The sequence below is a fragment of the Sorghum bicolor genome, chromosome 2 (assembly GCF_000003195.3).
Source record: "Sorghum bicolor cultivar BTx623 chromosome 2, Sorghum_bicolor_NCBIv3, whole genome shotgun sequence".
In the NCBI taxonomy this organism is placed as follows: Eukaryota; Viridiplantae; Streptophyta; class Magnoliopsida; order Poales; family Poaceae; genus Sorghum; species Sorghum bicolor.
This window is the reverse complement of record NC_012871.2, coordinates 64,908,060-64,923,320: the sequence shown is the minus strand read 5'-3', so window position 1 is coordinate 64,923,320 and position 15,261 is coordinate 64,908,060. Positions and strand designations below refer to the sequence as shown.

The following is a 15,261-nucleotide window of genomic DNA, read 5'->3' as shown; positions in this document are numbered from 1 at the left end:
TATCCTGGCGGAGGCCATCCTCACCAAGACACCAATCCGGGTCTCCCCCAGCGGGCAGCTGCGCTCGCGGCCGTAGCGAAACAAGAAGGGAGCGACACGGTCGGCGGCGCTAGGCGCTCAGCGGGGTCAAGGAAAGATCAAACTATCAGAGGCCGTGGCGCGCGGCGGGATAGATGGGGATCGCTAATGCTCAAGAGGAGAAAAGAAAAACTCATTCAACTATTGCATAATAAATAAATCATACTTTAAGACTAGTAGATCTTAGGGAAAAAAAACTCATCTGACCTCTCTCTGAGTACTTCCGAAACTAGCAAAGTAGTAATGAGTTCATTTATTTACACAATAACACAGAAAAATATTCAGTGCAAACCATCTTTTTAAGTAGAATTATGAAAACTTCCTAGAAAAACATATTTAGGAGTTTTAAAATAAATGAAATGATGTACATCTATAGTGTATCTATAGAAAAAAAATCAACTTACAGGGTAAGAGAGTCTCGTGCATTTTTCTTAAGAAGAGCTTCTCACATATGTTGGTGTTTGTTCTCGAGAAACCCCTGAACCTTTACCCTTCCGCAGCTCTCATGAGACTAGGCTAACTTTAGACATATGTTTTAACATGGGGCAGACGAGGAGATTTTTTTTTCAATGCACAGATAAATTACGCTTCCTCCGACCAACAAATCCATCCCCAAGAGGTTCAAACTCTGGGCGGCATGGTGCCAAACTTGCAGCTAGACCAACTGGTCTCGTCGCAGAACATCTTACAACTTGATTCACCAAATTTGAGATTCAAACTAATACTCCCTCCATTCTAAGTTTTAAACAACTTTTTTGAAAAAAATCAAGACATCTTATAATTTGGAAGGGAGAAGTAGTTCCAAAAGTGTAGGAGATAGAGAAGTTAACTAAGAGTATCTCCAAAAGATTAGGTAAAATTATATTCTAAACTATAAGATTTAGTCATTGTGTAAAATAAAAGACTCACTCAAAACATAGAGTTTCACAACAACCTTTATATAGGATAGCTAGTGAGGATGACATACTATATATGGCAAGCGAAAGTTTAGGGATAGCAAACTTGCTATTTTAGCAAACCAGATAGCACACTTGTTGGACTTTAATTTTTGGTTTAAAAATATAAAAGTAGCCTAGATAACATGGATAGCATATTTGTTGGAGTTGCTCTAAGACCTTGTTTGACACAACTCAGCTTCACCAATATATTTTTTTAGAAGAGAGCTTTATGAGCAACTTTTTAGGTAAAACTGAGCTATTTTGAAAAGGTTGTTTGGTAATACAACTTTACTAGATGAAAGAAAGAAATGAGGAAGAAAGCTAGAATGAGCTATTTTTTTAGTTTCATCCTAACTCATGTCTCTGTGAGAACTCTAAAGCTATTTTGAAAAAAATTGTTGTGCAAAAAGAAAAACAGATCAAAACAGCTCATGAAGTTGTTGTGAACTGTGTCAAACAAATTCTAAAATTGAATTATTCTACCTCAAAGTTTAATAGTTGTTAAACAAAATCATAACGGCATAGGAAGTCAGATTCAAACTGTACATAAAAAAATATACGGCTCAAAGATTTACAACTTGCAGTTGACAAGTTTGTTTATCTGAATGGAAGTTACCAGGAACCTTGCGGGTGCTCACCCAAAGGAACCGGCTTCGACTTTGACAGGCCCTTCAACGGTCGCTGTAGAGTAACACCGGCCCGGGGGCAGTCCCCACTCCCCAGGTCAACCGGCGCAGCGTCGTCGTGGGCCCATCGGACCAGCGTCGAAGTCCGTTATCCCCGGCCTCCGCAGACGGCAGAACCGCACCGCCCCAAGCCCCCAGCCGTCCGGGGGAGCCGGATTCAGTAACTTTATCGAGCAAAGTTACAACGTAACGTTCTCTCAATCTCCACCTTTCACCTGCCATCTGACGGCTACAGTAAATTTCCTACCTTTCAGCTCAGGCTAATAAATGAGACGGAACACACGAGACGCGGGAACGACGCCGAACTGACCCACAGCTCCCGCCAACGCGCACAGCGCTGCCCGCGCTTCGGCGAAATCTTCGCTGCTGCACCGCATCGTCTTCCTCGCCGTGCTTCTGTCGCACCGTTCGTCAGGCCTTTGGCCGCGTCGCGTCGCCGCGCGCCGTCCGGTGCCCGGCCGCGCTGCCCTCCGCACCTCCCGGGGCAGGTGGAGGCTGCGCCGGCCGGGAGAACAGGAGACCCGCCCCGGCCATGGAGGAGCTCTCTCGCGTCATGCCATATCTAGGTACGAGATTCACACCCTCTGTAATGGAGATGTCCACGATTGCACTATTTTTTTTTTATTTAGTGCCCTAGCATGCATGAATGCTTATTAATCTACCTCAAGTATCTACCAAAATACAAAATAGAATGCAGCCACATGTTTGAATGCCATCTAATTTGATAATCCATGAACCAGAAGGAATTATTTTGCTGAATTTCATGTCAGGAATATTAGCTGCTCTAGCTTGTTTCATATGTACTGTTGTGTCCATTATATTATCTAAAGCTTCAACAGAAATTTTATATGTTCTGATTTGTCAGTTATTTAGGTTACAGAACTAGTTTATGTGTGGGTCAGAGAACAAATTTGTGCAATTGTGATTACTGTACAAGGCCATGGCAGAATTAAACAAGGAGGATCCTCAAATTGGCTTAAGGTTCAAAAGTGCAGATGAGGCTTGGCAGTTTTGGTTGGCATATGGGGGTCGCACAGGCTTTGATGTGAGAAAAAGATACACAAATGTAAGCACCTTTGATGGTAAGGTGACCTCATGCAGATTTGTCTGTTCCAACGAGGGCCTTAGAAGAAAAGGGCAAACAAATCATACGACCAAATGCTTTAGAGCTGAAACAAGGACTGATTGCAAAGCTCGAATGAGCCTTATATTGGACCGAGTTGCAGGAAATTATGAAGTCACTGATGTTGTGCTTGAACACAATCACCTTCTTCACTTGCCAGAAACTCGGCACTTGATGGCATCACAAAGAAAAATTTCAGAGCTGCAAGCTTTTGAAATAGAGACTGCAGATGACTCTGGAATTAGACCAAAAGCTGCACATGAGTTGGCTAGTCGTCAAGTTGGTGGACCACTTAACCTTAGCTACACTTGCCGTGATCGTAAAAATTATTTACAAAGCAAACGGCAGCGGGATTTGGCTTTTGGACAGGCTGGAAGTATGTTGAAGTATTTTCATGACAAAATTGTTGAAAATCCATCATTCCAATATGCTTTGCAGTTAGATTGTGAGGGGCATATAACCAACATATTTTGGGCTGATGCTAAGATGATTCTTGACTATGCACACTTTGGTGATGTGGTTACGTTTGACACTACTTTTGGCACCAACAAAGAGTATAGGCCTTTTGGTGTTTTTCTTGGCCTTAGAGAAACCACTGTTTTTGGTGCTGCACTTCTATTTGATGAAACAGAGGACTCATTTATATGGCTCTTTCAGACTTTCTTAGCTGCACATAATAGAAAGCAACCTAGAACTATCTATACAGATCAAGATGTGGCAATGGGAAAGGCTATATATAAAGTCTTTACTGAAGCATATCATGGCTATATATAAAGTCTTTACTGAAGCATATCTGATCTTAGTCTTTTGTGGCCAAATTGTAGAAGTGAAATGGCCCAACTATAGTCTTTTGTGGTCTCGTTATAGTCTTATGTGACCTACTGTATTACTGAATGTGGCATGTATTTGTGTTTTGAACCTAGAACTCCCAAACTGGAAAATTCTAATTTCTACTGATAATTATAATATAGTTGTCCCTTGTATTTATTTGTTTTGCACTCTTGAGGGTACCGGCTGCTGTGTATTTTGCTTCAATCTGCAAAGTGTTGGAAGCCTTTGCTGGAAACACTAAGGTTCATTGGATCTTGTGAGCTGCTTATAACAAGGGAGGGAGCAGGGACCTGTAGGAATTAGTATTTGGTTTAAAAAACAGAGAGAGGCTGGCCTGTCTGCTTGCAATTTTGGCGGGGAATGGAGGTGAGTTGAAGCGCCTGTGCTTCTGGCTTGGGCTGAAAAGCAAAGTCCTAGCTATACTCGTTGGATGTTATCTGGACGATTGAGATTGAGGCAAAGTTACAACGTAACTTTACTCTATAAAGTCACCCAATCTGAGTCCCCGGCCTCTACAAGGTGGCCCACCCACTCCGCGACCGCGAGCCCGACCCGACCGCTCCCACCTTCTCCGCGACTCCGCCTCGTCGTCCCCCCCCTGCATAACCACCACCTCCAGACCTCCTACCATTCCTTCCTCGCCCGCTCGCCCCCGCCCCTCATGGCCCTCGCGTGCGCGCCCATACCGCTCCCGAAACCCTAGGGCGCGGCACGCACCGTCCTCGTGGGCGCGGGCGCAGGCGGCATGGCGCCGCAGGCCGCGGGGTCGGCCCCGGCGGTGGCGGCGCTCGGGTTCCTCCTCCCGACCTGCTGGGAGATCGAGGTCACGTGCGCCGCCGCGATGATCCTCGTCGCGCTCTACGCTGCCTACGAGCTCCTCAACCCGCGCCCCTCGCAGGCGGCAGCGGCGGGCGACGCCGACGAGCTCCTCGTGCGGGGGCTGGACGGCGCCGACAAGGTAACGGCTGCGTCCGTTTTGGGTTTCGGAGAATTTGGGTCGTATTGGTGCTGGTGATCACGGATGCTGATGCCTTGATCTCCCGTTTGGTGGATGCGCTGGGCTGGGCTTGGCTTGGATTGGATTGGGGCAGTTCAAGGGGGGTGCGAGCGGCCCCTCTGCGTATGTAGTGAAGGTGACCAGTGATCAGCTTTTGGCCTCCATTTTCTTTTCTGTGTCGTGCTGCTGGCAGTTGTTCTGGATGGTTTATGACTTGGATTGGATGTGTCTGTTCAGCTCGAATTGTTGGCTGCAAAAAATTTGATGGCGGCGAACTTAAATGGGACATCTGACCCGTATGCATTGATCACTTGTGGCGCAGAGAAGCGTTTCAGGTGATCATATTGATCCAATACTTTTTGATGATTTCAGTTGTTTTATTAACTGTATATAGCTTTTGAGGGAGTTTCATTTCTAGCTTATTTATCAATCTGAGAATTCTTGGAGACTGTAATTTGTTTAACCGCCATGTTCTATCTTCCCTTGAGGGGACATACAACGAGAGATCAAGTTGGTCATGTTTTGGGCGAAACTATTAACTGGTTGTGGTGCTTTTTTTTTTATTGCACTGAAGTCAGATCCTTTGTAAAGGATTACTCCCTCCGTTCCAAATTGTAAGACGTTTTGGCTTTTCTAGATACAATTGCTTTTACTATGTATCTATACATAGTCTATATCTAAGTGCATAGCAAAAGCTACGTATCTAGAAAAAACAAAATGTCTTAGAATTTGAATGGAGGGAGTACTTGATAGTGCATACATGTTAAAATAAAGTAGGTTCAAGGGAAAACTTTTTATGAATGAAACTTCTTAGAGAGAGATTTTATTTCCGGACAATTTGGGCGTTGGGATTCATCATTAGAGATAGGACAATACGGTTTTGGATCTAGCAGTTCCAAGCATAGGCTGTAAAGGAGAGGAAACAAGGGGCAACTGCCCCCAGGATTGTTTGAATGTTATGGAAATGGTGATGATTGCAGTAGGGTAACGTGTAAATGACGGATACACATGCTATCCTGAAACTGTTCCGTGGAAAAAGCAATGATGGAAGGTGGACAGGGGAAACAACTTCAAATAACCATCCTTTAATATAACATAATATTAACATCTTTGATAAACTTATAGATATATGTCACACTGCTAATGCTCAACTAGTCTAATCTATTTTTTTAACACCTTACAGTTCTATGGTTCCTGGCTCAAGAAACCCAATGTGGGGAGAGGAATTCAATTTTTTTGTTGATAGTCTTCCTGTAAAGGTTATTCTCAGTTCTCTCTCTCTCTCTTAGTTTGGTATCTTTTAAAAGATGCTATGTTTGTCCATCACTGGTGTAGACTAATAAGTAATCACAGTTCTGTATAGTTTACATAGTCAAATCACTAATGTACCATTCCTATGTTAAAAAATTGCATCTGCACTGTCGCACTACATCTACAACAATATTGTCATATATCTGTCATGGGTTTTGCAACTTTCCATTTTGCTTCTCGTGCTGACAAAATTGTTGCAAATTCATGAGTTCATGTAGTGCAACCCTGTATGTTTTTCTATTGTCTTTATGCATTTGTGCATTCGGCCAATTATTCTGTTCCATAAAAAGCTGTATGCCTAGGCTTTTGGTGCATTTCCCTTGTTCCCATGTTTTCATTCTCTACACTTCCATAGATAAATGTCAAGATATATGACTGGGACATTGTATGGAAAAGCACAATCCTTGGTTCTGTTACTGTTCCTGTTGAGTCTGAGGCACCGAGTGGACCAGTTTGGCATACACTTGACAGCACATCAGGCCAGGTGAGTGATTTCTGCAAAACCAGTTGGTTTCTGAGGTCAAATTTATTTTTTTGTCACCTTGTTATACTTTTTTTTTTGTATTGTCAGGTGTGTCTTCATATTAAAGTAATCAAGGTTCATGAAAGTTCCTCCAGGTTAAAATCTCACTCTATTTTAATTTAATCATTAAATCCTTAGCTTTTCTTTGTTCCTGTCATATTGTTTTTTTTTTCACTGAAAAGCATGAATGTTTTATTCTGTTTGTCCAATTAGCAGGTTTGAACTTTGAACAATTTTTGCATGTATGTTTTAGCTATTTGCTTCATTATTTTGCTTTGACTTTGTGAACATCAGAAATGAAACTGTAGTGGGAATTTATATCCAGTTCATCATGTAAAATATGCTGTCCCTCACTTTGTACCTTATGTGGCCCAAATTCAATTTTTTAAGTGTCTCGTTAAAATCAAGGTTTCAATGTTTCTGATGTATCACTTCTCTGCTTTAGGGCTCTAAACAGCTCAGCTGAGGCTGGCGCTCGTAGAAGGATTTCCTTGGATAAGCAAGGTCCTACTGTAGTTCATCAAAAGCCAGGTCCTTTGCAGACAATTTTTGAACTACCTCCGGACGAGGTGGGTAACTACTACAACTCACTAATTCATGCATGTATCTAATACCAATGGTTCCAACTTGCAAGAGTTGTTGTTTCCTTCTTATTCCTTTCAGGTTGTTGACCACAGTTATTCATGTGCACTTGAGAGGTCATTTTTGTATCATGGACGCATGTATGTCTCTTCATGGCATATTTGCTTTCATTCAAATGTCTTTTCAAAGCAAATCAAGGTTCGCTCAGATGAAATTCTCAATTGCTATCCTTCGATTAAACATGTCTACCTTAGATCCTTGGTTTAGAGCTTACTTGTTCGTGTCTTTGTGATAAAGTAGGCAAGTTTTTTACACCATTTGATCTGAACTGCGTATTCCATCTATCAGACACTTTGCTGATCATGAGATTATGGCATATTCTGATAACTGTTTGTAGTTTGTTTGAAGAGCCACAACAATACTAGGGCCCACCTTTTTCAAATTAAATCAGAAACTTGTGTTCATAATAAATTGGGAAACACTAACATGTCAGTTCGTGGGGAGCAATACACGTTTCACCTTAATAGATTTTCAAGTGATATCCCTTTACTCTTTGTTATTTGAATGGTGTTGTAGTTAAAAATTATTTAACGTGGTCCTCTTGATTGAGATTCTGTAGAAACCAAAACTAAATAGGCTATGTTTTCAAATAGCACATTGAAAATTGTACATACTGCCTAAATGCCTCATGCTATTCTAATATTTCCATCATGCATGAATGAAATGGTTGTTTACCGTATGTGTTAGCTATCGTTTGAGAAACTATTGCTTGCATCTTAGGAATATCTCCATCATTTCTATTTCTTGTGTTACCGTTACCGTGGCATCCAGTTTTCTGGCAAATTACTTTACATGCGCCAGTTCTCTTCCTGATTTTGTTTGATGAAGCTTATGGACATTGCTCTTTCCCCCCCCCCTGTAAAGCATATTATATATAATAGTTTGTTTGTACATAAATTCATTTTCTTAATTGTTTGTGACTAAAACATCTTTTCTTCCCATATATAAAGGTTGTGATTCCTTTGAGAGATATTGACGAGGTAATTCATATTCCAGTCCTATTCTACTATGTCTGCATAATTTTCGTAGAGTTAAATGCATCGTAGGTGCATTAACTTTTGCCTGTGTGTCACCTAGGTCCATCAACTTTGAAACTGCAGTTTTGGGTCCTTAAACTTTTTAAGTGGTTCACCGGAGATCCATACCCATTCGTTTAGTGTTTAGATCTAATATGGTGTGTACACTCAGTGCCAACATGGCGTGGAAATTGTAATTAGCCCCTTCACTTGGTTTTCTTTGTTCCTTAACACTTTCTCGCAGCGTTGTGGCCAATCTAGTGCTCCTGTGCTTCACACCATGCCCTGCTGGCACTGAGTATACACACCACGTCAGATATAAACAACAAATGAAGGGATATGGACCTCGGGTGAACCACTTAAAAAAATTTAAGGACCCAAAACTGCACTTTTAAAGTTGATGGACCCAGATGACACACGGACAAAAGTTAATAGACCTACGGTGCATTTAACTCATTTTCGTAATGCACACATTTAATGTGCCATCTGTTTCTTTTATTACAAACACTGCAGATAAGGAGAAGTCAGCATGCAGTTATTAATCCAGCTATTACAATATTTCTTCGAATGGGAGCTGGAGGATTTGGTGTTCCTCCATTAGGATGTCCAGATGGTAAAATCTTCATATCATATGAGTGATTCTTAAATCAATGGACCCCCTGCATGTCTTTTTTTTTCCTGATCCACTATACAGAAAACATTGATATAAGTACCAAAGGTCTACAGCATAAAAAAGAAGAGCAAAAAATTACAGGGCCTACAGGACCAAATGGATGTCTGAAAAGTGAAAACAACTGTGAAACAGAATTATTACTCTGAAGTCTGAATCGTGTTGGGAAGGAGCCACAGAAATTTAGTGGGTGATCTCTCTTTTAGTGGACTTATCTTCTACAAGCATTCTTTTATCTATTGTTTTGGGGGCGTGGTTGACTTATCAAAAATGCACCTAGGTCTGTGAACTCAGATGTTAGAAGTCACGCATGATCTCTATAGCATAAAAACCATACTGTACAGTTTATGTAGACTGCAAAAAATGACTGCTAACAGCAATTAGATTAGGCAGGGTCGTGGTTGCTACAAAATCATGTTTCCCTATATTTTTTTTTGTAGGAAGAGTCAGGTACAAATTTGCATCGTTTTGGAACAGAAACCATACATTTAGATCATTGCAGCGAGCTGTGAAGAACTTCCAAATGATGATAGAGGCTGAGAAACAGGTACAGCATATGTGTGCGGTATACCAGATCCCTGCTTTTAAATTATAGCCTTACTGTCGGCACACTAGTTTTGAAGGGGTCTTTGTTGATTGTGCTGTTTGTGATATAAGTTTTATCTCCGCAAACATTCTTCAGATTTTATAGCCTTTTAACATTTGGATTCCAGGAACGTGCTCAGTCTGCATTACGTGCACACAGTAGTTCAAGAAAAACTAGCAAGCAGGAGATAAATGTCCCAGAAGATTGTGCTGCATTAACAGGGCAGTTACAACCTTTTGTTAAAGAAGAAGTTTTGGTCCCTGTATTCAATGTAATAGTGACTAACATTGTTTTAGCCTCACGATTTTCTTTAGTGGTCTAGCTTTGTAATTGGTCACTGATCCTTTACTGTTCATGATTTTAGGGAACATTTCCATGTACAGCAGAACAGTTCTTTAGTATTCTTTTGAGTGATGATTCAAATTACATAACAGAGTATCGAACAGATCGGAAGGATAAAGATATAAATGTAAGTATCCAGCACATTGCCAGCCTTTTGCACATATATATAGTACATTCTATATGACCAACTTATTCTCAATCCATGTATTCTTGTGTATTAGAGAATTTCCACAAAGTTGATGATAGAAATCGGTAGATTATCATAATATGTCAAATAGAGCTGGTGGTCATACTTCTTTTTCCCCAAAACTAATATCCAACTGAGCAAAAGATGTCCATCCTGCTCCTCTTAATAATTTTGTATTTTATTACTGGTGATTTTGTCATTGAAGTTTTCAGGTTTTGTCATTGAAAATTTCAAATTTTCATGTTTAGGACATCTTTCAATACTACTAGTGATGTTAGTGCTGCCAGGGCACAATGTGGAGCTGCCAATTACTATAGATCTACCAGCTTTGTAACCCCAGCCCCATTCTGCCGCTGTCTATGTGTTATGTATTCTAAAAAGGCTGTCTTCTATGATTTATGAATAATTCAGGTAGAATTCTTGGGATCAGCAATTTGGGTTCCTACTTCCTAGTGGATATCTAGCTTTGAGTGGCCTCATCTTATGAAGATAGTTTATTTACAAACTTTGAGCTAAGAGATTTTAGTCTGTTGTCAAGGTGGCATGTATGGCTCCACTGAACCTACAATATGTCACCATCCTGTATGGTGTATGGACCTGGCAACTAGGCAAGAATCAGTACATACCAGCTAGTGGTAGCTACCCTCCTATTGAATTTTCCAAATTAAACTTCTCTCCATTAGGCTGGCCTATGCCATATGCACTCCAAATGGATTTATCCAAAGGAAGCATATGTACTGATCATCCTTCAGGCATATTTTTATTGTCAGTTAACTTTCCACCTCTTACTTTATTAAAAAAAAAACCTTCCACCTCTTATGCTAGCAGGATAACAGAAACCAGTTATACTATTCCTTTATGTGATCAGCAAGCTGAATGGCTTTGGTTTTCTTTTACTTCATATTCTGCGCGAAAATGTTGCTTTTCTGCAGCTGGGCCAATGGCACATTGCAGATGAGTATGATGGCCAGGTGAGGGAACTTAATTGTAAATCAATATGCCATAGTCCAATGTGCCCTCCTTATTCAGCGATGACAGAGTGGCAGCATATAGTTCTTTCAGCTGACAAAATGGATCTGGTATGTTTCTACCATACAACAGAATGTGTCATTATGGTAGATAATAGTTCTTGGTATTTTGCTTGATGTCATAAGTAATATTGATCTCTTACCATTATTTTTAGGTATTTGAGACAGTACAGCAAGTTCATGATGTTCCATTTGGTTCCTTCTTCGAGGTACTTATGGAAAATATTGGTTACAGTTTCCTGCCTTCTCTTTCATTTTTGTAGATCTGAGAGCATTTTTCAGTGCTACAATAACAGTTATCTTCCAATAGTGTAGTGATTCTGCTATGTTACCTTTCAGGTGCATTGTAGGTGGTCTGTGAAAACTATCAGTTCTAGCTCGTGCAGTCTCAACATCAGTGCTGGTCGGTGATTTCTTCTGACCCAGCTCATGTGCTCTCTCTTTTCTGTGATAGCTTTTCTCTACTTAAGGTGCAATGAAATTTAGTGATTTTATGAATACAATCGCCATGCTGTATTTTCAGGTGCGCATTTCAAGAAATGGTGCATAATGCAGTCTAAGATAAAGAGTGGTGCTGTAGATGAGGTATGGATTTATATTTACTGAGCTTTTGTGTGTATGATATTTTGTTGTGAATTTAATTCAATTGTCCTCAAACTTTAACACATACGATTCATATAGCTTGTGCTAATTTATGGAGTTCTAGTACATTCTAACTAGGCATGATCAGTTACAGATACAGGTGTAAAACGAATGTCATAGCTTCAGTGCATGAGGTTGTCATGCTATTCACTTAAAAATCATGTACAGCTTCGTTGGTGAGATTGTCAGTTAGGACAGCACGAGCAAGCATGTTTATCCTCGAAATGTTCTATGTAGCTTTTGCTGGTTTGCAAGTTCTAGTAGTACACATGAGCATACATATTTTTGCAGCAAAAATGAGTTTACAGAATACTCTGTGCCTCTTCAATTCCGCATGCCATAACTTCTAGAAGTACATAGTTCACTTCATTTTGTTATGAAATCGTGCAGTTGAAGAAAGAAGTCAAGGAAATGTTAGACTTTGCACAGGGGTATATGCTCAAAGTTAGGTCTCCTGACCAAGAGAACAGTAATCTCGCTCAACAAGACAACATGGCGCCGGATGCGCCTCCTGATTTAGAGTGACAGCCGCCATCACATGACAATGAATTATGATGTTATACACAGAAGGCCAGGTGGACCTGTAACGAGTCCACATGAACCACATCTAACATGTTAAGCTGACTTCCAAAAGAATGGGTGGACCGTGTAGCGTGTAAACTTCTTCTCCTGTAATTTCTCTATCCATTCTGGCAGTTTGGCTGCTGTATATAGTTGTAAAAACACGTAATATATAGTGCTGACTGCGGACAGGTCACTGTGTGGTGTTTGAAGATAAACAAAGAAAGAAACAAAAGAGAAATATTTGCCCCCAGAACCATCAGAACTTGTGCAGTGTACATTTCTGTAGTCACAGGGCCTATGTTGTACAAATAAAAGTTCACTTTTCCTATTAGTCAGTCGCCTGAAATCTCTGTTATGTTCTGGCGATGGTTGCGGACTCGTTTTATCTGCTTGTGAATAGAATACAGTGTATAATAACAGGTTTCCACCAATGGATGTTAATCTAATGGCTGCTAGTAGTTGCCTGCACCTGAAATATAGCAGGTCCCGTCACATTACCTACCTAGTTCGGTGATAATTCGATCAATTTGCAAGTTTCTGAAGATACATGAGGAATGCTTGCAGTTCAAATTTATATGGACGTCTATAGCGAGGATGACAACTGGGTCCATGGCTAGCAATGCGTCAAATTTTTTTTCTCCATGTGTCCTTGCTCCGAAACATGAAACATGTATCGGCCTGGATCCGCTGGCCCCGGGCCCGTTCTGGGCCGCGGCGGCATTGAGGATTTGAAAGCCTTTCCGTCCGGAGGCGCCGGGCGCGGGCGCTGCTCCCGGTCGCCTGCGCCGACGCCGGCAGGCACCACAGCACAGCACTCCATGTGCCCGGAGTCGAGGCCACCGGACTGGTGGTCCGGCCATCCGGGCGCTTGGCCCTTGCCCATCCATTCTCAATGAATGTAAACCTGCATCGTTCAGTCGGCTGTCCCTGTTTTCAGACACTGTTCAGGCACGTAGAGATGTTTGCTTGCTCTTTTCGCGGTTTGACCAGCTAGCAGTTCACGTCAACGTACCGTGTGTTTATGTCCAGCCGTTAGTACTAGTAGACTAGTACTCCGTACGCCATAACTCGAGAGTCCAGACCATGACCAACACCACCGTAGAAAGCTTGGATTCGTACTACCAGCACGGCAGCACCAGTACGTACTCCTAGTACTGTAGCACGACTCGTGCCCGGTGGCCGGTATACCTGTGGCCAGAAGGATGGACCAACGAGCAGTGCTGTGTGCTGATGATACCGGCCTGTAGCGCGACATCTATGTCTTGTTTACTTTCAAACAAAATCCAAAATCTTTTCAAGATTCTCTGTCACATCGAATCTTTAGACACATATATGAAGTATTAAATATAAATAAAAATAAAAACTAATTGCACAGTTTGGTCGAAATTTACGAGACGAATCTTTTGAGCCTAGCGAGTCCATAATTGGACAATAATTACCACAAACAAACGAAATTGCTACAGTGTTATAAAAAAATTTCAGGAACTAAACAAGGCCCCATTGACCCAATAATAAATTTCTGGTGAAACGAGGAATGATGAGTCGACGAAAACTGACGCTCCACGCTAATCTGTTGTGAACATGGAAGAGTACTACCATTAGAATTGCCTTAATTAGGTGCAGTACAATCACTGCAGCAACCTTGATCCTTTCGTGTTTGAGAAAAATTCTTCAACCGTCCTTACTGGAATACCAAAGTCTTCGTCCAGCTCTACCTATGAAACCAACCGAATGTTTTTAATGTCGGCACAAACGATTCGTCCAGAGCTCTAGCGGAGCAAAGCAGTAGGACGTTGGAGTACTAGCATATTTTAGTCGCAGGTTGCATCTCATGCGGGAATCTCCTGCTTTGCCTAGAGTGCAAGCGAGCGGAGACAAACAAAACACCCCCACTGCTGCATTGGCATTTGGCAACACTACGGCCATACCCATACCCCATACATACGGGCGTTCGGCCGCATGGGCAGCGGGGGGAAAATACCATCTTTTTTCTAACGAACCGCACGGCTCCCACCGCCCCGTACGGCAACGGGGTTAGTTTACGCTGTTCACGGCCGATTCCACCTCGACTGCGCTCGACGCCTCGACCAGACCCAGAGGGCGGCAGCAGCCAGCACCCCAGCGCCGTCGTCTAGCCGTTGTCTGCTCGGCTGGTTGTTCTTGTTCGTTCAGACTTCAGATTCGACGCGAGACCAGATTTGCCGGCCGCCAGAGAGATGCAGGCCAAACAAAGGCCTTATTTAATTCCCACCCTAAACAGTTTTCACCTATTATATCGAATTTTTAGACACATTTTTCACGTATTATATCGAATTTTTGTCTATATTTAACACTTCATGCATGTGTCTAAAGATTCGATGTGACGGGGAATCTGAAAATTTTTGCAAAATTTTTTGAAAACTAAACAAGGCCTAACTAAAATTTAGCAAGTAAACAGGCTCTAAGATATTAAGATATTGATGTGACTAGAAATAAAAAATTTGTAAAATTTTTTAGGAACCGGCCTCATCACAGTTGGACGCACACGTCACGTCACGCAACCACCTTCGTCTCGGTCCCACTCCCACCTCAGGGCTCAGCCGTGGCGCGCGTGTTTCCGGGGCCGGGGCCGGTCAGTCAGATGGCGTGGCGCTTTCGCGGGCGCTAGCGCACGAGCCCCACGCCGCCACGCGGTCCATGGATCACGGCCGCGCGCATGTAGTACGTGGACCGTGGACGCAGGCGCAGGCGCAGGCGCAGCTGCTCTGCTGTGTCACTGTGTGTGTGTGGGGTGTGCGCCGCGCCGCGCCCCAGGTCCACCAGCTGCATTGCGATGCACGGCCGCCTCCGTCTCCATCCGACGAGACCCAGCCCCCGCCGTCCGTCCGCATGCTGCCTCTCGTCTTCGCCTCCACGGCGACCGTGGCCTCGCGCCCGCTCGACTCGATTTCTGCTCCCCGGCACCGGTCACCGGACGGCCACCACCGGCACACACCACATGCGCGCGCGGAATTTACGTGCGGGTGTGCGTTCTAGGCGTCGCCGTGCAGGAACGACCCGAGAAAAGGTGTCGCGTGCAAAATAGGAATAGTAATACTTTCGTTTGTATTTGACAAAT

The 15,261-nt window shown here is 42.6% G+C and overlaps 2 protein-coding genes across 2 annotated transcripts; both read left to right on the top strand.

Annotated features, from left to right (window-relative positions):
* Window positions 1,933–3,793, top strand: LOC8054846 (protein FAR1-RELATED SEQUENCE 5). Its single transcript, XM_002462623.2, has 2 exons — window positions 1,933–2,268; window positions 2,568–3,793. The coding sequence occupies exon 2, from the start codon at window positions 2,643–2,645 to the stop codon at window positions 3,597–3,599; it is 957 nt and encodes a 318-aa protein (XP_002462668.1). The 5' UTR covers window positions 1,933–2,268; window positions 2,568–2,642; the 3' UTR covers window positions 3,600–3,793.
* LOC8063892 (BAG-associated GRAM protein 1) lies at window positions 4,180–12,495 on the top strand. Its single transcript, XM_002462622.2, has 18 exons — window positions 4,180–4,614; window positions 4,748–4,789; window positions 4,891–4,988; window positions 5,837–5,912; window positions 6,320–6,448; window positions 6,536–6,582; window positions 6,933–7,056; window positions 7,151–7,267; window positions 8,080–8,109; window positions 8,659–8,758; window positions 9,256–9,362; window positions 9,529–9,672; window positions 9,766–9,870; window positions 10,863–11,009; window positions 11,114–11,167; window positions 11,298–11,361; window positions 11,482–11,543; window positions 11,991–12,495. The coding sequence occupies exons 1-18, from the start codon at window positions 4,402–4,404 to the stop codon at window positions 12,123–12,125; spliced, it is 1,794 nt and encodes a 597-aa protein (XP_002462667.1). The 5' UTR covers window positions 4,180–4,401; the 3' UTR covers window positions 12,126–12,495.